The sequence below is a fragment of the Mesoplodon mirus genome (assembly GCF_964341445.2).
Source record: "Mesoplodon mirus genome assembly, chromosome: 6".
Taxonomy (NCBI): domain Eukaryota; kingdom Metazoa; phylum Chordata; class Mammalia; order Artiodactyla; family Ziphiidae; genus Mesoplodon; species Mesoplodon mirus.
Genome location: NC_138982.1, coordinates 89,920,395 through 89,943,272, shown reverse-complemented (window position 1 = coordinate 89,943,272; position 22,878 = coordinate 89,920,395). Strand labels below are relative to the sequence as shown.

Below are 22,878 nucleotides of genomic sequence, written 5' to 3'. Positions count from 1 at the left end.
TGGCGGGGGGGGGCGGTATGCGGGCCTCTCACTGTTGCGGCCTCTCCCATTGCAGAGCACAGGATCTGGATGCGCAGGCTCAGTGGCCATGGCTCACGGGCCCAGCCGCTCCGCGGCATGTGGGATCCTCCCGGACCAGGGCACAAACCCATGTCCCCTGCATTGGCAGGCGGACCCTCAACCACTGCGCCACCGGGGAAGCCCTAGGCAAATGATTTCTAAGGCAGTGAAAATACTCTGTATGGTGTTATAATAATGGACATATGACATTGTCCATTTGTCCAAACCCAGAGTCCACAACACCAAGAGTGAACTCTAAGGTAAACAGTGGACTTTGAGTGATTATGATGTATCAATGTAGGTTCATTGTTGATAAAAACATACCATTCTGGTGGGTTATGCTAATAATGGGGGAGGCTATGTATGTGTGCGGGTAGGGGGCATATGGGAAATTTCTGTACCTTCCTTTCAATTTTACTGTAAACCTAAAACAGCTCTAAGAAAATTGTCTTTTTTAAAAACTAAAAAAACCAAAAAAACCAAAACCTAAAAACGAAAACTGATCAGTCATGATTCATGTTGGATGGTTGTTCCTCACAGCACTTGGAATTTAGATGAAAGCTGATGCTTTAAGAGTTTGTCTCACATTATTCTTAAGCACTTTCTATTTTCTAACTTCAGAATTATAATGTATATGCATTTTGAACTGTAATTACATTCTTGTAAATCTGTTTGGGGGAAGTCATGAGATTTTTTAAGTCTTGAAATTTTTTTCTTTATATCCAATTGTTTAAACTTTCTCAGACTTCTTCCTATTTTCCATTCTTCTTTTTGTTTCTTTTCCATTGCTTGATCCTTTGCATCTTGGCCCAGATTATCCTACAGCATACTTCTGACTCCTCTCCAAACTACATGGATGCAAGTAACCTCACTTGGTTACTATCTGCCCTGTGCACTGCATCCCTCCTTCAGATAACAGCAGCTGCATTTCTCTGCATTCTCTCTCAAGAGATTGGGGCAAAGCCTTCATATATTCTTTTTTTTTGAATTTTATTTTATTTATTTATTTTTTTTTATTTTTTTATTTTTTTATTTTTGCTGTATGCGGGCCTCTCACTGTTGTGGCCTCTCCCGTTGCGGAGCACAGGCTCCGGATGCGCAGGCCCAGCGGCCATGGCTCACGGGCCCAGCCGCTCCGCGGCATATGGGATCCTCCCAGACCGGGGCACGAACCCGTATCCCCTGCATCGGCAGGCGGACTCTCAACCACTGCGCCACCAGGGAGGCCCTATTTATTTTTTTATACAGCAGGTCTTATTAATTAAACATTTTATACATATTAGTGTATACATGTCAATCCCAGTCTCCCAATTTATCACACCACCACCACCCCCTCGCCACTTTCCCCCCTTGGTGTCCATATATTTGTTCTCTATATTCTTCAAAATTAATGGAGAAACAGGAAAATCTGATGGATGACAAATAGTTCTATATCTGCAAAAGGAATATCAGAAGATGTTATTACGTTGGGATTGTTATTGGGATTAAATCTAAGGTAGGGCTCAGATTGGATTTATTTTTAAACCAAATCTCTTTTTGTGGCCATTTTTGGACTGTGCGCGTGGTCCACTGAATACCAGTTTGAAATGAGATTACATATCTTTCATTAGCAGCAATTGTGTAGTGTGCTTGAATTTGGCTTTATTGTTTTACAAAATGCCTATCAAAATGATCCTTTTAGGTATGCGTCCAGCTACAACTTGATCATACCTTAGTATTTGTCATCATGAGCATATTCTGGTGAATGGCAAATTACCCTGAATGACAGAAAGCTGAAATCTATTTTCTGTCTTGGCTACTGATTGGCTGCCGCTGTGGTCAAGTCTTTCAACTTTTTCTGTCTCAAATTTGGGGCTGCAACATAAACGAGCTGAAGTAAAACACATTCCCTATAAAACAGCTGTCTTCAAAATTCTAAGTATAATCATTTGTGATTGTTATCTAGGCAGTTCAGAAGCAAATGAAAAAGTTAGTCTTTTGCAGAAGCAATACAGATTAGCGATGATATGTCCAAGAAGGGATCTCGATGGTATATCTTTTCTTTTCACTCTTCTTTTTACAATCCAAAAGATTTTTCTTTCTTTTCATTATACAAGAATTCATGGGATAAGGTATCTGCATGAAACAGATTGCTAAATCTTTGAAACCCCTCAAAGGGCATAACCCTGTATCATTGTAGTCATGGGTATATTGTGTGACAACCAGCAATGTCTACATCACTACTATGAAGTTTGTTTTTGGTTTTTCTTCTCATACTGAGTGAAACCTGCTATACTGCAGGTTTCATTCATTGGTTATTTATGTATTTGTTTATTTAATGCTCTGTATCATTATTTGAAAAATGTTCACAGTTAAATAGGACAAAATAAATTTAAATTAAACAAATGAGGAAATTAGAGAAAATAAAAGGAAAAATAAGGTAATACCAGGAACTAAATTATTACATAAAAGACTTTCCTTGATCTTGTACATTTGCTTAAAATGGGACATTAATTTGCATCCGAGATTTCTAACAGCTACCCATTGGTGTGATTTTTGCTCCCTGAAGCTACACATAATAAATCAAGTCCCTTTTCCACAAGGAAGTCCCTCAGATATCCAAAAAAGGTTCTGAGTCCTTTAGGCTAAATCGGAATGAATAATCTTACCCATTGCCCAGAAAACATTATAAATTTACTTCACCTTTGGAAGAAAATTCTAGTCTGTTCTATTGCTTCTATGCAAAAGGACTCTAGGGCATTGAATTGCCTAACTTCATTCCATTTGACTTTTAAAAATAGAACACATTTTTACATGGAATTGAGCCATTTGTAGATGAACAGTAGAACTGACAATAGCAAGTCCTTGATGGTACCAAAGTCAACCTTTAAAACTTTCTATCCCATCCTAGGTGAAGTCAGAACCCATTTTGACATTCCTTCCTACTGATCCACAATAGCCTGCATAGACTGAGAGTCATTTTAATACTAGGGACTTGAGTAGTTAATGGTTTTCCTTCCTGGCTTGATAAAATTACATTAAAACCATTTAGACCTTCTATTTTTAAAAATTTCTGGCTAAGAGGGTTATGTTCAGGCTTTGGATATTAGCATGATTTAGCTAATGTCAGCATTGTAGTTCAATCTATTTAACTGTTAGGTGTGCTAAGCCTTTCTCTCACTCTCTCTCCTGCATATGTTTCTTCTTCACCAAAGCCTGGCATTTGGTGAAGAAGAAGACATTGTCAGACAAGGACTCTCCTCAGAAAAAGCACAGAAGTGTCTGAACGCCCGTGTTCCAACTTCAGTGAACATCTCTGAGCATATTTGAGCAAAATAAACTATAAAGTCTTTTCATCTATGGTCAGTAGAATCAGATTCTGCCTCAGCTTTTAAATCGTGAAAAGTTTTAAAATATACTCAAGCACATCCACATCACCACCCACCCACTGCCACTGTAGGCAGGAAACAACCAGTGTCTCTGTCTGCAATGATCTCACAGCATATCAGTCTGAACCACATACCATCTGGCAGCTTTAATATGTTTAAATATCCCTCAAATTCAAGTGGCAATTACGCATCAGCCAGCTGTGATCTTCATCTAATTCATCACCACATTCTTCTCAGAGATCATTCGATTCGGCAATCTGGAAAGATTCAAGATGAACAAAGACCTCAGAGATGAGAGGTAAATATGTTCCCCATGGCTGCATCCAGAGTACTTAGAGTTCAAAATTCCCAAAAGACAAAAATATTGCTTCAGCTACATCATGAACCAACAATAAGCCTGCTAAGCATCTTGTTATTATTATAATCGCTGCAGAACCAAAGATTTCACAATGGTGTATCCTGGAATTTATTTTCACCTTCAACCTCTCAGAAATAAGTGGCTCAAAGTTATAAAGCCATTTTTGATAGGCAGAGTGGTGATGGTACCCCCGGCAAGTAAGGCAGTGTTCAGTCGTCTTGGCAACAAGATTCAAGAGGAGTCCAGAATTCAGGCACTGCTCTTGTATATTGTTTTTGAACCTGGCCCCCTGGCCTTCATCAGCATTCAGTTACCAGAGCAATAAAACAACAATTTTTTTCATATCATCATATAGACATATGATTTGAGAGATAGCCACCATACCTCTGCCCAAGAGGATATCAGACTTTTAATAGTCATCCAAGATACTTTGAAAAATCCTACAACTGCAAAAACTGAAAAAAATAAATAATGCAGTCAGAACTCCAGGAAAAGAAATACAACTGTGCAAGAAGGGCATGGTCCAAATGAAAGGCAAACTACAACACAGCAGCATGAGTTTGAATGATTGGTGAAATATATATCAAAAAAATAAACTTGAAATTTATACCAAGGCTAGAATATTTTGTGAGTCACAAGGATTGTGACCCTGGAACTTCAGAAAAGGATATGTTATCATTGTAAATTAGTTGGGTATATACTGAACAAACGTACTTCCCATAATGATATAAGCACATTTTTTTAAACTTTTAAGACCAATCTACGGACAAATCACAGAAGTCATCAAATTTGACTGTGCACAGTTCATTATAAGTTTCCAGATAGATGTGATAAGAATAGACAGAGGAAATACATCCTCTTCTTCCAAGGTGGAGAAGAAAGTATTCTATATGATTTATGGAATAAGAAATAAATATTTAAATTATATGAATAGAAGTTGAAGTGAAAAATGTAGAGTAGCAAAAAATATATATTAACAATAAGTTGGAGACAGAGATGGGTGAATGAGAAATTTTGCATCTCTATAGCAGGATGAAATTTTAAACAATTTCTAAAGTCAATATTTTGAGCAGTAGTTATAGTAGCATGGTTAATAGGATTATAGAGGCATCACCAGATGAACTAAGTAGAGAAATGGGAATAAGTAGTTGTTTCTGAGGAGTGGAGCTGGGAATGGAAAGGATAGAGTAGGGAGGGGGTTTCTACTTTTCCATTATAAAAAGTTCTGTATTATTTGTATTTAAACAGCCATGTAACTAAATTTTTTTTCAAAGCTATCCTTGCCTATTTCCTCTGTACATTCAACAGAAATCCAGAAAGACATCTACCATTGAAGTAGACACTGAGGGAGGGCCTAGAACTTTCCTGAGAGCCCAAGGACATGTCATAAAATTTACCTAACGTGCATGGTTATGTGGATAGAGATCACAAGAATGAAGAGAAGAAAAAAACCTTAGATTTCTGTTTTTGATAGAAACAGAGTTAACTTCAGTCTGAAGTTATAAGTGCCACTACATTTAGTAAAAAAACTTTCAAGATCTACAGATCAATTTGTGCTTCTAATCACTCCCACACAGCCTCTCTGCAATGAAATGTGACTGTGCTGCGCAGGAACCCTAAGGAAGAAATGTGTTTAAGAACATAAAGCTATGGTACTTATATACAATGGAATATTACCCAGACAGAAAAAAGAATGAAATAATGCCATTTGCAGCAAAATGGATGGACCTAGAGATTGTCATAGTGAATGAAATAAGTCTGACAAATACCATATGATATCACTTACACGTGGAATCTAAAAAAATTGGTACAAATGAATTTCTCTACAAAACAGAAATAGAGTCACAGATGTATAAACTTATGGTTACCAGGGGGTAAGAAGGGGTACAAATTGGGAGATTGGGTTTGACACATACATACTACTATATATAAAATAGATAACTAATAAGGACCTGCTGCATAGCACAGGGAACTCTAGCCAGTACTCTATAATGACCTATATGAGAAAAGAATCTAAAAAAGTGTGGATATATGTATATGTATAATCGAGTCACTGTGCTGTGCACCTGAAACTAACACAACATTGTAAATCAACTCTACTCCAATAAAAAAATTTTAAAAAAGAACATAAAGATAGGGATGATATAATGATTTCTTTGTATAGCACATGAACTCCTAAAGCCTCAGATTTTTTTGTTGTTGATATTAATTTATCTTAATTTTAAGTGGGGGAGGTTGGAAACAGTGAAGTTTTTTCTCTCAAAATTAAGTCACTTCTTATAAGGTCACCTGGTCAATGGAGAATGTAGGCCTCAAATACAAGTGATTTGACTCAAATTCAGTGTTCGATTTGCTAGGCCCATACTCACAATAATAATAGCCGCCATTTATTGAACACTAACTATGTGCTAGTTTCTGCATATGGCTCATTTATTCCTCACAAGGTACTATTATCATACTCATTTACCAGTAATAAAACTGAGGAATGGAGAAACAAATTTACCCTAGCAGGCTTGGGGCAAGTAATAAATCTAGGATTTGAACCCAGAGATCACTTGCATAACATAGGCTTAGATTGGAAGAGACGTGTGAAGTTGTTTTAGCCTTTCTTCATTTTATAATGGAGAAAAGCCTGGATCATAGAAGAAAATTAACTTGTCCAAAATTACACAGCTGGTTAGTAACAGAGCCAAGACTAGAACCCACATATTCTGGCTTCCAGTCCAATTCTTTTCAACCACAGAAGGTCAGAAAATGTTAAACTTTTTGAGACTCTGCAGCCCATCTGGGTTTCTGAAGTGCCAGTATTGTAAGTCTCAATATTAAGTTAACTTAAAATCTGAAGATATTGAATACTACCACAACGTTCACATTTGGCAGAGCCATGAGATGTCATGGAAAATCACTGCACCAAATGGTACTACAACTTTCCATATTCAATAGCACCACAAAAAAAAATCAGTTATTCCAACTTGGAAGGCATACCTCAAAAAAAATCAGATGCCTTCGGTTTTGAAGAAACATTTCTTGGAATGTACTAATGGTTGAAAACAAAAATGAAATTTGTATTTAGGGAAATTCATGTATAAGAAAATTAAAATACAATGTCAAGAATTTAATCCAGGGCATTTTCCACTGATGCTCTTAAACTGATGGTTAATTCAACAACTCAGCTCACACTTGTGGCTTTATTTACTAAAGTATGATGTTACCATGTCAATAAAATATTGTGTGGTGAAGGTTTCCATATTATACAAAAGAATTTGAAACATCAAAGGATGAAAAGGAGAAAAATGGAGAATGCAGTGGAATTAAAAGAGATGTCATGCAATTACCTCTCTATTCTGGGAAACTGACAAATGGATTAGGGGTTGGGGGAATAGCTGGAGAAGTACATAAAGAATACCTGAGACAAGTACTTGTAGTAAAAGTGCTTCCCTTTGAAAATACGTGATACACTTTGGATTATGCACTAAACATTTACAGCTCTCAGATGTCCAGGTATCTGCTGTAGATTTCTTGAAGGAAAGAAAGAAAAAGAAACTGACAAGGTTGGATATGCCTCCAAGAATGCAAAGCAAATATATTTCCAGACCTGATTCTAAAGCAGCCTCACGGAACGTGAACTATCGGATGGTGCCAAGTCGCAGTCTTAAAAAGTCCAGGTACACCTAATACTTCCAAATACTTCCCAAAACACCAGTCTTTAAAATAACATTTTATCTGTTTTACAGATATCTTACACTCTTATCTTGTCTAATCAAAATCATCTCTGAGATGTCTATGTAGAAGACTCAATAAATTACCTTAAGTTGGCTTAGTCAGTAAATCAACAAAAGGAGTCATTTACAGCTTCCTACTCTAGCCTCCAATATTGTGAATATTGACTTTTACACAGTAGGATGCCCTGTGAAGTTCTCCCTTCAGCTCAGAAAAAAAAAATCTATTGCTATTATAACTGTATTCTTCCAAAATAAAGTAATAATCATTAAAAGCAGGCATGTAGTGTAAGTAGGAATGTAAGTTGGTACAGCCGCTGTAGAGAACAGTATGGAGGTTCCTCAGAAGACTAAAAATAGAATTACCATATGATCCAGCAATCCTACTCCAGGGCATATATCTGGACAAAACTATAATTCAAAAAGATACATGCATGCCTATGTTCATAGCAGCACTAGTCACAATAGCCAAAGCATGGAAACAACCTTAATGTCCATCAACAGATGAATGGATAAAAAAGATGTGGTACATATGTACAATATAATACTACTAAGCCATAAAAATGAATGAAATAATGCCATTTGCAGCAACATGAATGCAACTAGAGATTATCATACTTAGTGAAGTAAGTCAGAAAGAGAAAGACAAATACCATATGATATCACTTATATGTGGAATCTGAAATATGACAAATGAACCTATCTATGAAATGGAAACAGAATCACGGATGTAGACAACAGACTGGTGGTTGTCAAGAGGGTGGGGGCTAGGGGAGGAATGGAGTGGGAGGTTAGAGTCAGCAGACGTAAGCCTGTATATATAGAATGGATAAACAACAAGGTCCTATTGTATAGCACAGGGAACTATATTCAATATCCTATGATAAATCATAATGGAAAAGAGTATTTTTAAAAAACTGTATATATTTGTGTAACAGAATCACTTTGCTGTATAGCAGTAATTAACACAACACTGTAAAATCAACTATACTTCAATTAAAAAAAAAGCAAGCAGTGGGAACTGATTGGTTCACCAGCTGAATTAGGTTCATAGAAAAATATTTTATTGGGTATACTGTCTCCACTTCACCACTGGTCTCACCAAGTCCAATCAACGCTTTTATGCTACCTATCAGCACTTATAGACTTTCTAATTGGTGATTTCTGCTACAGCAATTATGGACTTCCTTCCTCCAGTGCTAGATTTTAAAGCTCTTAGATAAATGTAGTTACTAAACTAAAGGTTTTTAAACTTGGGGAAAATGTTCAAGGAGAGAAAACCTTAAGCCTTTAAGTTTATGTTCCTTTTAGGTATATTTTCCTTTCTGTCTTCATCTACCTTCTTTTTTTTTTTTTTTTTTGCAGTACGCGGGCCTCTCACTGTTGTGGCCTCTCACGTTGCGGGGCACAGGCTCCGGACGCGCAGGCTCAGTGGCCATGGCTCACGGGCCCAGCCGCTCCACAGCATGTGGGATCTTCCCGGACCGGGGCACGAACCCGTGTCCCCTGCATCGGCAGGCGGACTCTCAACCGCTGTGCCACCAGGGAAGCCCCATCTACCTTCTTTATGTCCCCAAATATCCAGTTCCAAGGGTCCTTGATTTTGGCCTTCATAGGAAACCTTTCTTAACTCTTAAATTCCATATAAAACTTAAGGAACCACTGTCTTAATCTCTAAGCAAACTAAACACCCAGTTTCCCAAATCTATTCAAGTTGATAAATTAATAAACAAGATGTTAATATAGTGATGTGTTCCTCATTCAGAAAACTTTACTGAAGTAGAACAGGGAACTTTTAAAAACACACATCATTATCTCAAAGGACTATCAGAATTTCAGAAACTATGGGAGACAGAAGGAAGTATTTTGTCATAGGCAGCAAGTCTACCATTGGCCAGTCCTGCTTATGTGAAATGCAGGGAGAACATTTCCCAACAATCACTTTCTGCTAATGATGAGAGACCAGGCTAAATGGTTTGCTCATAATGAACAAAGCAGAAACTTTCTCAGAATAATTTCCTAAAAAACCTTTCTACTAGTATAACAGCTACCAAATGACTTTTTTCTAGCCTATATTTGGTGATAAGATCTCATGTATTTTCAACAAATGAAAGTTCCCTGCAATGGTTCCAATGGTATCTGTATTTTTCATAAGAGAGAAAGGGAAACATGCAGACAAGCGACTTGAGAGACATAGTTCCTTAACACCAACAGAGAAAAAACATATATATATATATATATATATATTTTTTATATACATTCTTATATATAACATATATTACATATATAATATATTAAAAATATTAAAAATATATATATACAGTGTTAAGAAGAGGGCAATGGTCAAAAGGATCAGATTCTTCAGAAAGTCAAATGAAATGACAAAATAAGTTGTGCTTCGAAGATTGGGGAAAAGAGTTATCCTAATTATATCGTAAATTATGTCCCCTGCCCCAAAGGGTATTTCCAGCCATACATCATTAGAATGCCAAACCTTCTTGCAAATAACTTTTGACTGTTCTTACCATGATCTGAGCTCAGATGGACTTACAGAGTCAATGATCTCATTGTTACCAGGATCATGGGCAGTGATTGAATTAGGAACCTGCTGGCTACCTCTTCTTGTTGGTGTCCCAATATTAAGGAGTTTAAATCATAGCCTTTCATTTTAATTACCTATGTGTATTTTAAAGCATATGCTCTAAATTGGACTTCGTATCCAAAGTATACAGAACCTAGTAGGATTGAATAGAATTAACATTAAGATCCTTGAGGTTATATGACATAACCATATTTGTAAAAACAGACTCAAGACATTCAGAAAGTATTTAACTCAATTATTAAAATAACTTTATGCTTCTATGAATAAAGTGTAAATAAAGTATAATGCTGATTAAGTTACCATTTATTAAAACATCTATATCATTATAGTCTTAAAGATACATCATTTTTGAATCTTGGTTTTGTAATTATTTAGGTATTTCACCTCTTCAACTAAACTCTTAATTTCCCTGGTGAGAGGAGTCTTCTGACTCATCTCTGAGTTGCCCACATTGCTTTGCCTCCAGACCCAAAGTCCAAAATTAGACATAAAGTGAAATGTTTCTCAATATATCATATCAACAAAATATCAACAAAAATCATTTATCCAGTTTGATGAGGTTAAATTTTACTCCTGCCTCAAAAAAAAAAAAAAATATATATATATATATATATATATATATATATATACATATACCCCAGATAGATCTTATTAGAAATGCCATGCATTTTTTTGAATAAACTATTGACCAATGAAGGAAGTGTTCACTCACAGGAGAAGAATCAAGTCTTTATAACAAGTTTCAATTTGTTTAGTACTTTTCAAATATTCCATGTTCACTAAGACAATTTGAATCTCTACTATGTGACTATATTGTGCTAGATGCTGAGGATAGGTCCTTTTCCTGGGGGAAACTACTGTCTCCCTGGAGGAACAAGATTATATTTGAAAACAGATAATTCTGTGAGTAAGTACTTATTTAGCACAGCTACGTTCTGCTGAGGTTCAAAGAAAAGATAAATTAATGTGGCCTGGAACATTCATCTATACTAAAAGTTGAGAACTGGCTCGATACAGGTATAGAGGGTGCTCAGCAACTAAAAGAAACCTTGAATCCACAACTCATGACTCATTTTTACCCAGATCCCTACCTCTACCCTAGTGACTTCCACCCCAACCAGAGGTTCTGGATTCTATTTCTCCTGGTCTCCCCTTCTCCATTTTCCATTTTCATCCTTGACACAGGCTCCAGACCTCGACGTTCACTATTTGTTGCAAACTTTAGTAAAACTAAAAGGAAGTAACTTTTATATCTAGTCACTGTACATGTATTGCAATATAATCATCCTTTACTGTATCCAATTTTATAGTTGTTGAAATATAAATAAATAAATAAACTAACTCAAGGTAATACAAATAGCTAGAGAGACTGACCTCAGATTTGAATCCACATCTCTTGATTACAAAAGATACATTCCTTCTACTCTGTCATGATGTCATCCTGTCATTATGGAAAACATTATTTCATTGCTTCTCCAAATTCTTACTCTAAAGTGCCCTTAACGTAGAAGAGAGTAAGCATAATCCAGAGAGGACTAGGACTAAAGAAGTGATGTCAAGTTTTATCTTAAAAATTCACAAGAATTTTGCTTCCTATTGCTTCCTATTTGTTTCCTATTCTTATTACAGGATGCATTCCATAATATATTCATATTTGTTTTATTATACAAATAAATTTATGTTTTTATGTAAATGGATGTCCTAGAGCATGTGATGTGTTCACGCTGTGGCTTTGCATAACTCCTAGAGAACCCCTTAGGGATTCAGATTTAAGAATTATGATTACTAGTGGTATGTGGAAATGGGAAAAAAACTATAACTCAAGGTGAAAAGAGAGCACTTTTTCATTACGACTTTTCATAGGCTAGAAACAACAAGCTTACACAAACTCTTCTGATGTTTGCAAAAGTAGAAACAATTCCTAGCTCTTTAATAGGCAAGCATAACCTCGATTCTAAAATCTGCCAAAAATGTTAAAGAAAAATCTAAATAAGCTAACTGAGTAAGCAAACTCCAGGAGCCCAAGGATAGCTCTCTGAAGAGAGTTAGTCTCAAGTACAACCATTAGAAGGAAATATACCCAGAAGCTGGGGAAGAAATGCAGGATCCAGGGGCTTCTGGACAGAGAACCAACAGTGTTCATATAGGCATTCCACCAAAGTAAATATCCAAATGGCCATCATGCATATGAAAAATTTCTCAGCCTCATAGGGAAATACAAATTAAAACCCAGTAGGATATCACTTCACACCAACCAGAATGACTAAAATTAAATAGATAAATAATACTAAGGGTCAGCCAGAATGATATGGACTGTGGCAAACACACACACTGATGCTGAGAGTGTAAATTGGGGAAACATGCCACTCCGCAGCATGTGAGATCTTCCCAGGCCGGGGCATGAACCCGTGTCCCCTGCATCGGAAGACAGACTCTCAACCACTGCGCCACCAGGGAAGTGTAAATTGGGGAAACTGGTGATACCTATGAATGCTGAACCTAGACATCCTCTTTGATCTTGTCATTGCACTCCACAGCAATTCATAAATATGTTTACCAAAAGCGTGCACCTGAATGTTCCTATCAGTGCTATTCATAGTAACACCAAACTGTACAACATTATAAATTTCCATCAAAAGTAGAATAGATGAACAAATGGGGGCATATCTACATAAGGAATACTACACAATAATAAAAATAAATGAACTGTTGCTATGCACAACCACATGGATGAACCAAACACACACAAAATTGATCAAAATAAGACAGTCAAAAATGAGTACATACAGTATGATTCTATTTATACCAAGTTCAAAAACATGCAAACCTAATTGTGGGATTAGAATTAGTGAAAACTTTTGAGAGATTTCCTTTGGAGAGTGGTGAGTAGTGACTGGGTAGGGGACCAAGAGGAATTTCTGCTATGATAGCAATGCTGTATTTCCTAATGAAAGTAGTGCTTTAATTGATATGCTCTTTTTGTGTATATTGAGATGTATACTTATGATTCATGCACTTTTCTGTATGTATGTTATCCTTCAATTAAATTTACTTAAAACTAGTAACTTTGCAGAAAACTTTAACAGGAAACAAAGTGTCGCATGTTCTAACATTCATGTAATTGACTCATGAAAACTTTAAATTATTAATTTACCAATTAAATTGTTGATTGATTAAAACTATATAGCATAAGTGGGAAGAAAAGTTTTGGGACAAAAAAAAATGAAACCTGATATTACTGAACATTAAATTTGTCTCTGTCGTGACTGCCAAGAGAGAAACGGAAAGATGATGGTTTATATAGCCACATTTTTTGGAAAATGTTCACAAAGCATACGAATTCACCAGAAAAAAATGATGGCATTAATTTTGGAACAAATTTATCATATTTATTAATATATCTTGAACATAGGGTCTTCCCAAGCTTCAAGAGTAAGATCCACTACTTTCTCACAATTAGAAATTTTCAACATTACTGATATCATATGAGATAAAGGATTCAGGAATATTCTTATCAAAATGAGCTTGAACTTGGTAACTATCAATATTCAGAAAGCAATCAATATTTCTTGAGTATCACCATATTCCAAGCATTCTATCAAAAATCATGGCAAGTGCAGATAAATGTAAGTTATCACCTTTGTCTTCCTTGGGCATTTAATTTAATTGGGCACAATTGGAATACGTTTTATAATAAAAATAGATCTTACCTGTGTTATGGTCATATTAATGTTTTTAGAAAACAACCACTAAACCTCAGCAGCATAGAGGGCACAGATTTAACTCACAAGTCTGCAAGTTAAATGGGCATTGGACGATCTGAGATGACTTTCTGGGGATGTCTGCTAATTAGTACTCAAAGATGGCCCCCCCATGAATTCCAACTCCTGACACTCTCACCCTTGTAAAAACCCTCCTCTTGCACCTGGAATGAGTCTAAAATTCTTTTTTTTTTTAATTTTTATAAATGCTTCTAGATTCATGAGAGGTTTCATAGAAATGTGCAGGGAAATCTCATGCATCCCTCTCCAGCCTACCCCAATATTAATATCCTACACAATTATATTATCAAAACCAATAAATAGTCCACTTATGAGTCCAGTCCACTGGTGAGCTTATTTTCACTAGTTGCACATGCACTGTGTATGTGTGTGTATGTGTTTATATGTGTATATAGCTCTATATAATTTTATCACATATGTGGCCTTACACAACCACCACGGTAATCAAGATAATCAACTGCAGCATTACAAGACTCCCTCAGGTTACTATGGGTACAGACCTACCCATCGCCTTTTCCCCCAGTTCCCAACCACTGTAAACCACAAGTATGTTCACCATCTCTGTAATTGTGCTACTTCACAAATAATACATCGATGGAGTCATAAAGTATTTATCCTTTTAAAATCAGCTTTTTCACTCAGCAGAATTTTCTTGAGGTCTATCCAAGTTATTGTGTGTATGAATAATTTGTTCCTTTTTATTACTGAATCATATCCCATGATATGGATATACTAGTTTCCTTAACCACTGACCCGTTAAAGGACATTTGGGTACTTTTCAGTTTGGGTTATTATGAATTAGTGGCTAGGAACATTTGTGTACAAGTTTCTGTGTGAAAATAAGTCTTCATTTCTCTTGGATAAATGTCAATAAATACAACTGCTAGGTCTAACGATAAGTCCACTTTTAGTTTTGAAAGAAACTGCCAAACTATTTTCTAGAGAGACTGTACCATTCTACCTACTATATATCATTTTCAGCAAAGTGTCTGTGCATGGGTTTTTTTTCCCATTTTGAACTGAAATTTTTTTTCTGCATTCTACTCCCCTCAACTCTTTCCCAAAGGTAACTCTCATCCTGAATTCCTTTAACAATCACAATGATTCTGATACACAGTAACATTTAAAAATTAGAGCCCAAGGAAAGGAAATTGATGGAGAGCCTGAATAGACAGCCAATGGTCTGCTCCGATCATTTAGAGAACGCCACCACCAAGGGATGGGGGAAAGGAAGATGAAAAGATGGGAAAGTGTCTCAAGAGAGAAGTGAAAAACCCCAAAGATAAATATGATTTCCTTTGCATTGTAATTCAGCCAACTGTGCTGCTACTGGAAATCACCCTTCAGAGACGGCTCCTCCAGAGTGTGCTATTGGGGGACCCTGCAAAGTGGGACCATAACTTTGCTGAAGGCAGAAACCTGAGCCAAGTAGTCTTTCCAGATCTTTTCCATCTCTGTGGCAATAACAGCTGTGGGAAAGTGGAGTAGAGGGTGTACTGAGCCAGAGCTGATGGTGAGAACAGATAGCTGACAAAACTGGCACATTAACCTTAAAGCCACTTCACACTTTGTCACTCTTTCAGCTGAAAACAGTAATGTTCCCAACTGTGAAGGCATCTAAGAGAAAGGAAGGGGCGAAACTCTGAGGTTTCCTCCAAGTATCACAGGGAACTGAGTGGAACTTTGGACTGCAAGAAGCTGAGTGAGCAAACTGTGACTCTGGTCTTGAACAATTATTAACTGAGAGAGTTCAATGCACACTTGACCTCTGCATGGCCGACTTGGTTTTTATGAAGTAGTAATAAATTGGGCAGATTCCTAGACCACTTTAGCAAAGTTTACAAGAGTCAATCTGGAGAGTCTTCTGGTGGTATTTAAAATAGTTGATGTGGACTTCATCTAAGGATGATGCTAACCTTCAGAGTTTAGGTTTCCTGCTTCCTTTATCAACTCCCTTTCTGTTTCTCTTGGAGTCTGGCAGAGTTTTATGTCCCATAGCAGATGGCACTCACCCGGGCAGGCTTGGGAGGGTCCCAGCAACTCACAGTTAAATGTTTTTCTGGAACATTTCAGTCAGGAAAGAAAAAGTGGTCTTTTAGGAGGCTAACTCTCCTAAAAATATTGTAGACCAAATGCCCCCTTTACATAGTAATCCTCAGTTGAATCAAACACACTTCAGAAGCTGTTTCAGCAGAGATTTCTAATAGAACAAATCCCCAAGCCTGACGGAATAGCATATCAAAGTTTAATGAGAAGTTAAGGCATCTTTTTTTAATTAAATTTATGGTTGAAAATGTTTTAATGAGTCAAGTTTTTTGTTATTTTTTTTTTAACAGCCTCCTGGCTTCATCCAACCAGCCATTACATTGACCAAGTTCAACATAATTGCCACGAGAGGAAAAATGTCTCCAGCCATCAGCAGTATTAATTAGCTCTGACTATAAATTTTCAAGCAAAAGTTGACATCATCATGTAGGGCAACAAGCTCTATGGTTTCTCTGTAAGGACAAAATCGGGCAGTGATTGAAGGAAACCAAAACTGAATACTCTGCTAAAGGTTTAATATCACAGGAAATATGAACCTAGTCCATTGATGTAAACATTGTTTAGTGTCAGAGAGTAGTAAAAGGGAAAGGAAAGGAAAGAGAAAGAATGCAGAAAGAAGGCAAGGGGAAAAGGAAAAGCAAAGACAAGAGACCAATTTGAACACTGGATGTTTGTGCTAAACAGATTATAAGTTTCTAGAAGCCAGGCAGATCTGCATGTATTTAAAAGATCTGTGTTATGTATCAGTAGAAAAGCATGCCCATATGATGCCAGGTATTCATTAGAATATTTGTTATTTATATTCTGCCTCCCTATAAAGAAAAAATGCACTAGTTTACCACAAACACATTAAACGCATGGATATAATTGGGGAAGGAGAGAGAGTGTTGCTTGACTGAATGGACATATTAGCTATTGAACAGAATGCAAAAAGCAATTCTCCCTCCAAGTTAAAATAGGCTGCTAGAATGATGAGCGACAATAAATGTAAGAGGCAAGGACCTCTCAACACAGTGATGTTAGGGATGGTAGTTGTACCATAAGATTCTCTGTTCAGTAGGAACAGCTACTCAACATCATGGCTTCCTGAAGACAAAATGCCAGGAGATCTGGCTCAATAAGGCAGGATCTAGGCTGTAAGTCCTAAGAGAGCAGGGGCAATGGCCTTCTGCCTTCACTACTGAATTCCTGGCACATAGAACAGGGCCTGGCATGTAATAAACACACAGTGGGAAAGAGTGAGACTGGTTTGACCCAGACAAAGCTGAGAAATAATTCCTCTAAAAGTCAGCCCATACCCATGAGTCCTGAGAAGCTTGAAAGAATGGAAGATGTAAAGAAAAGAATTCCAAGCTCTTCAGGAAAAGGAATGAAGAGTTACTAATTATGAAGTGATGAATAGATTTTGCAGACTGAAAACCTGTGCTATCATTAATGTCTATATGCAGTTGGTATATTTCAGGTAATATATATATATTATATATATATATTATATATTATATTGTATAAGTAATATTAGAGTATTTGTTTACTCATAATATAAAGTATTAGATTAGATTATTTTTGTTAATTAAACTTCTTAATATTACTCTGTGAAATGACTGCTTGCCCTGTTTCAAATTTATCCAGAGTTTTGGTAAAGTTGATTCTGTCACCCTGAAATACCCCATGGAACAAACTGTCTAAAGAAATTGATACAAAATTACATACATGAATATGATAATACAAAAGTTAAAAACTTGGAGCCAAGGAAAATTAGAGTTGAAAGTGAAGCCTGAGGTTAATACACAGAATTCCTAGGCCATGACCAGCAAATGCCCACATTCCGGCCACCTCCCTTACAGTCCCGCTGATGGGACAGTAAGAGGTAGATCACAGCACCCTTCCCTTTAAGTTTTCATGCTGCCATGTAACTTTCCAGCCAGTGTTCCAGTTATCCAAAAGGAATTGATTGCTCTGCAGGATGAAACTTCTTCACAATCCCTGACTTTGGCCATAAGATGTTATTAGCTGCTTAAAAAAAAGCAACCCAAATTTGCATTCCTAATAGCCTAAGCAAAAATGGAGTGAGTTATACAGGCTTAATTGGTAAAGTCAAAGCAGTTCTTAGAGGAAGCAACACATTTTTTAGTACTTCTTCTTATTAAAGAAATTTCTCATAAAGGCTTTTTATAAGGGCACTATATTCTCAAAATATTTGTATAGGAAATGTAACAGGTTTCATATTTTCCTGGATCATTGCTCAGTGAAACCAAGTTACATAAGAACAATGAAGCATTATTTGGTGAAGGCAAAAACTATTTAGTGAAGACAATAGTCCAAAAGGACAGCATTCTGTCCTCTGGATCTGGAGACTGTCCAAGGAGAGAGCAGAGAAAATGTAGAGAAATGACTAGCCTATGTGTCCTTCAAACACCACCTTTCTCAGCATAATTTTGATAGCGGTTTGAGCTTGCAATATCTGGAAAATGAAGCTTTCTGTGTTTTTATCCTCATTAGATATCAGGTTGCTATTCTTTTATAGAAAATAAAGGGCACAATCAAAATCACTCAAAGGATTCTTCCCTTGGAGGAAGGTGGGTGATGAAAACATTTATTGATTTTAAAACAATGATTGAATACCTACATTGTGGCAACCACTGTGGTAGTCACCACAGGAACAAAAATAAAACAAAAGTTCATGATTTTAGTGAGCTGAAGAGTGAATGGAAATGAGGAAATGGAGACCCAGTGAAACACAGACTATTCTTGCAAGACGCTGGCTCTCAAAGAAAAGGAGTGATACAGCTAACAATGAATGCAAGTCAGGCTCACTTAAATCTTATTATGGAAATGCCCGAAATATAAGACAACCAGTCTGGCCAAATTATATCCCCAATATCTGTGATGTCCAAGCTTCCACCATTACAATTTCTTGGTATTAAACCATAACACTGACAATTATTTTAAAGACAGTATTTTTAAACAAGATATCCATTGATCAGAAACTAGCTACATACAGTTGTTTATATTATAATAGTCTCAAAAGTAGCATGAGAGATTGGAACTAGAGATTATCAAAATATATTATTTAAAGAACAAAATTACAGCTGGACATTGCATTTAAAAATATATCTGTAGTTTTTTGGGCTTCCCTGGTGGCGCAGTGGTTGAGAGTCCGCCTGCCGATGCAGGGGACATGGGTTCGTGCCCCGGTCCGGGAAGACCCCACATGCCGTGGAGCGGCTGGGCCCGTGAGCCATGGCTGCTGAGCCTGCGCGTCCGGAGCCTGTGCTCCGCAATGGGAGAGGCCACAACAGTGAGAGGCCCACGTACCGCAAAAAACAAAACAAACAAACAAAAAAAACCAAAAAAAAACATTTCAATATATATATATATATCTGTAGTTTTTTAAGGAACCTCCATACTGTTTTCCATAGTGGCTGTACCAATTCACATTCCCACCAGCAGTGCAAGAGTGTTCCCTTTTCTCCATATCCTCTCCAGCATTTATTGTTTCTAGATTTTTTGATGATGGCCATTCTGACTGGTGTGAGATGATATCTCATTGTAACTCAACAATTGTAACTCAGTTTTGATTTGCATTTCTCTAATGATTAATGATGTTGAGCATTCTTTCATGTGTTTGTTGGCAGTCTGTATATCTTCTTTGGAGAAATGTCTGTTTAGGTCTTCTGCCCAGTTTTGGATTGGGTGGTTTGTTTTTTTGCTATTGAGCTGCATGAGCTGCTTATAAATTTTGGAGATTAATCCTTTGTCAGTTGCTTCATTTGCAAATATTTTCTCCCATTCTGAGGGTTGTCTTTTGGTCTTGTTTATGGTTTCCTTTGCTGTGCAAAAGCTTTGAAGTTTCATTAGGTCCCATTTGTTTATTTTTGTTTTTATTTCCATTTCTCTACAGTATGGAGGTTCCTTAAAAAACTACAAATAGAACTACCATATGACCCAGCAATCCCACTACTGGGCATATACCCTGAGAAAACCATAATTCAAAAAGAGTCCTGTACCAAAATGTTCATTGCAGCTCTATTTACAATAGCCCAGAGATGGAAACAACCTAAGTGTCCATCATCCGATGAATGGATAAAGAAGATGTGGCACATATATACAATGGAATATTACTCAGCCATAAAAAGAAACGAAACTGAGCTATTTGTAATGAGGTGGATAGACCTAGAGTCTGTCATACAGAGTGAAGTAAGTCAGAAAGAGAAAGACAAATACCGTATGCTAACACATATATATGGAATTTAAGAAAAAAAAATGTCATGAAGAACCTAGGGGTAAAACAGGAATAAAGACACAGACCTACTTGAGAATGGACTTGAGGATATGGGGAGGGGGAAAGGTAAGCTGTGACAAAGTGAGAGAGAGGCATGGACATATATACACTACCAAACGTAAGGTAGATAGCTAGTGGGAAGCAGCCGCATAGCACAGGGAGATCAGCTCGGTGCTTTATGACCGACTGGAGGGGTGGGATAGGGAGGGTGGGAGGGAGACGCAAGAGGGAAGGGATATGGGAACAGATGTATATGTATAACATTCACTTTGTTATAAAGCAGAAACTAATACACCATTGTGAAGCAATTATAGTCCAATAAAGTTGTTATATATATATATATATATATATATATATATATATATATATATATATATATATATCTGAATAAGTCATAAGGGTTATTTGATCCAATCTCTTCATTTTAAATATAATTCTTACAAAACTATTCTGCTCTATCACTTTCTGCCTTCCTTTATATTCTTTTATTCATTAAATGTTGAAGTTTCAAGGAATCTTAAGAGATAAGGTCCAAATGAACCATCCTCAGAGGAGAGAAAGAAGAATGGAGGCTAGTCCTTCAAGACTAAAAAGCAGCCTGGGAAGAATTATACAAAAAGCCCTGGGGATACTATGTAAAAATACAAAGTCTTATTTTACTGATTTCCCATTGTTGTTATAATAAATCACTACAAATTTAGTGGTTTAGAGAACACAAAATTATTCTCTTCCAGTTCTGTAGGGATGGAAATCTGAAATCAGTTTCACTTGGCTAAAGTCAAGATGCGGGCAGGGACATGGTCCCTCTGGAGGCTTTAGGGGAGAATCTGTTTCCTTGCTTTATCCATCTTCTAGAGCTGCATTTCTTGGCTCACAGCCCCTTCCTCAATCTTTAAAACCAGCAGCATAGCATCTCCAAATCTCTCTCTGCTTCCATCACGTCACCTTCTTTGTAGGAAAACCTCCCTCTTTCTCTCTCTCATAAGGACACTTGTGATTACATTTAGGTCCCATTCAGAAAGCACAGAATACTTGCCTTATCTCAAGATCTTTAACTTAAACATATCTGCAAAGTCCTTTTTGCTACATAAAGTAACAGTCACACATTCCAGAGATTAGGACCTAGGTACCTTCATGGCCAACTACAATACCATGCTTATCCAGGGAAACAATTCTTCCCAAAAGGCCATTGAGGTTGTTCTAAAGGTGCTTATACAGAACATACTCCTCTGCTCTGGTCAATAAATAAATAAATAAACATATATATATATATATATACACACACACACATATACAAATATACACACGCTTGGGAAAAAAAGTACAAACTTACAAGTAACTATTTTTTTCACTCAAAGATATAATAAACATTTTCTCCTGTCTTCTTCCACAACATAATTTTTAATAGCTACATTAATATTCCACACTGTGGATGCATTTTTGTTCTTATACACTGTTGGAATAGCATTCATGTATATGCCTGGTTATTTCCTTAGGATATTTATCGTAAGTATCCAAGAAGTAGAATTGCTGATTCACAGGATATGAACAGTTTTAAGGTTTTTAATGCACAGTCTTATCCATTCTTCAAGACTCACATCACACATCACGGCCTCTGTCATGGCTTTCTTGATGAGCCTCTACCCCAACCCAGAGGAAGCATTATTTTCTGCTCTCTTATACTATGTACTTTACAGCTGCCTCTATACATTATACATATAATACAGTATTATATAATCATTTCTTAATATGTCTGTCTTCTCCTGTAAGCTCCTTTAGTAAGTAACAACCACTCCTTATTTTTCTCTTCATCGCCAGCACAATATCTGAAACAATAAGAGCATTTAATAAATACTTCTTGGAAGGAGTGAATACATGAATAAACAAACAAAATAATAAAGGAAAGAATGAATAAAAAAAACTATGTGTCCTTTTCAATCATTGAATTTAGGTTTTCTATTATCCCTATATGGAAAATTCTTATCCCCCATTTTGTGAAGGAAAAGACAATAATTTTCCTCTCCTTTCCTCAAATTGCCCCAATTCACCTGCTCTTCTATCTTTCTTTTTTTTGTTGTTTTTTTTTGTTTTTTTGTGGTACGCAGGCCTCTCACTGTTGTGGCCTCTCCCGTTGCGGAGCACAGGCTCCGGACGTGCAGGCTCAGTGGCCATGGTTCACGGGCCCAGCAGCTCCGCGGCATGTGGGATCTTCCCTGACTGGGGCACGAACCAGTGTCTCCTGAATCAGCAGGCGGACTCTCAACCACCGCACCACCAGGGAAGCCCTCTTCTAGCTTTCTGAGTGACAGAGGTTTTCATCTCAAAGCCCAAACACTTTTCAATGCATGGGAATAGACTCAGTCCACAACCATTGTCAGTGAAGAATCTGAGCAGACATAGCCAAGTAAATAGAGATGGTGATCTCTTGCATTATTATATTATAGAATTTTCTCGGACTGCCATGGTCACCTTTGGGGGAAAAGTAGTGAGACTGCCTTGTTACTAGTCATAATCTTTTATTCACTTTCCTTAGTTGGAAAGGCACATCTTAAAAATAGATATGAAATTTAATTATTCATTAAGAAGGTATGTACCCCACTTTCACATGCATAATCTCATATAATAATTTAATCAAAACCAAGAAAATAACAAGCCAAGTGG

General features: G+C 36.8%; 1 protein-coding gene across 21 annotated transcripts in view; it reads right to left on the bottom strand.

Moving 5' to 3' along the window:
* Positions 1 to 22,878, bottom strand: part of LOC309807013 (uncharacterized protein) — a 478,671-nt gene that overhangs the window by 229,937 nt on the left and 225,856 nt on the right. For 4 of the 21 annotated variants that reach the window (XR_014294469.1, XR_014294470.1, XR_014294473.1 and 1 more), the window contains one exon: positions 3,563 to 3,685. The exons of 15 other annotated variants lie outside the window; for them this stretch is intronic. Coding sequence is in view for 3 of the 6 variants with exons in the window: in XM_082626179.1 (XP_082482305.1) it covers positions 3,669 to 3,685 (17 nt within the window). In the remaining 3 variants the exon portion in view is untranslated. Of the gene's footprint in view, positions 1 to 1,289; positions 1,495 to 3,562; positions 3,686 to 21,833; positions 22,044 to 22,878 lie in introns of those variants that run through there. 2 more of the 21 variants (XM_082626180.1, XM_082626172.1) reach the window with 2 other exon arrangements.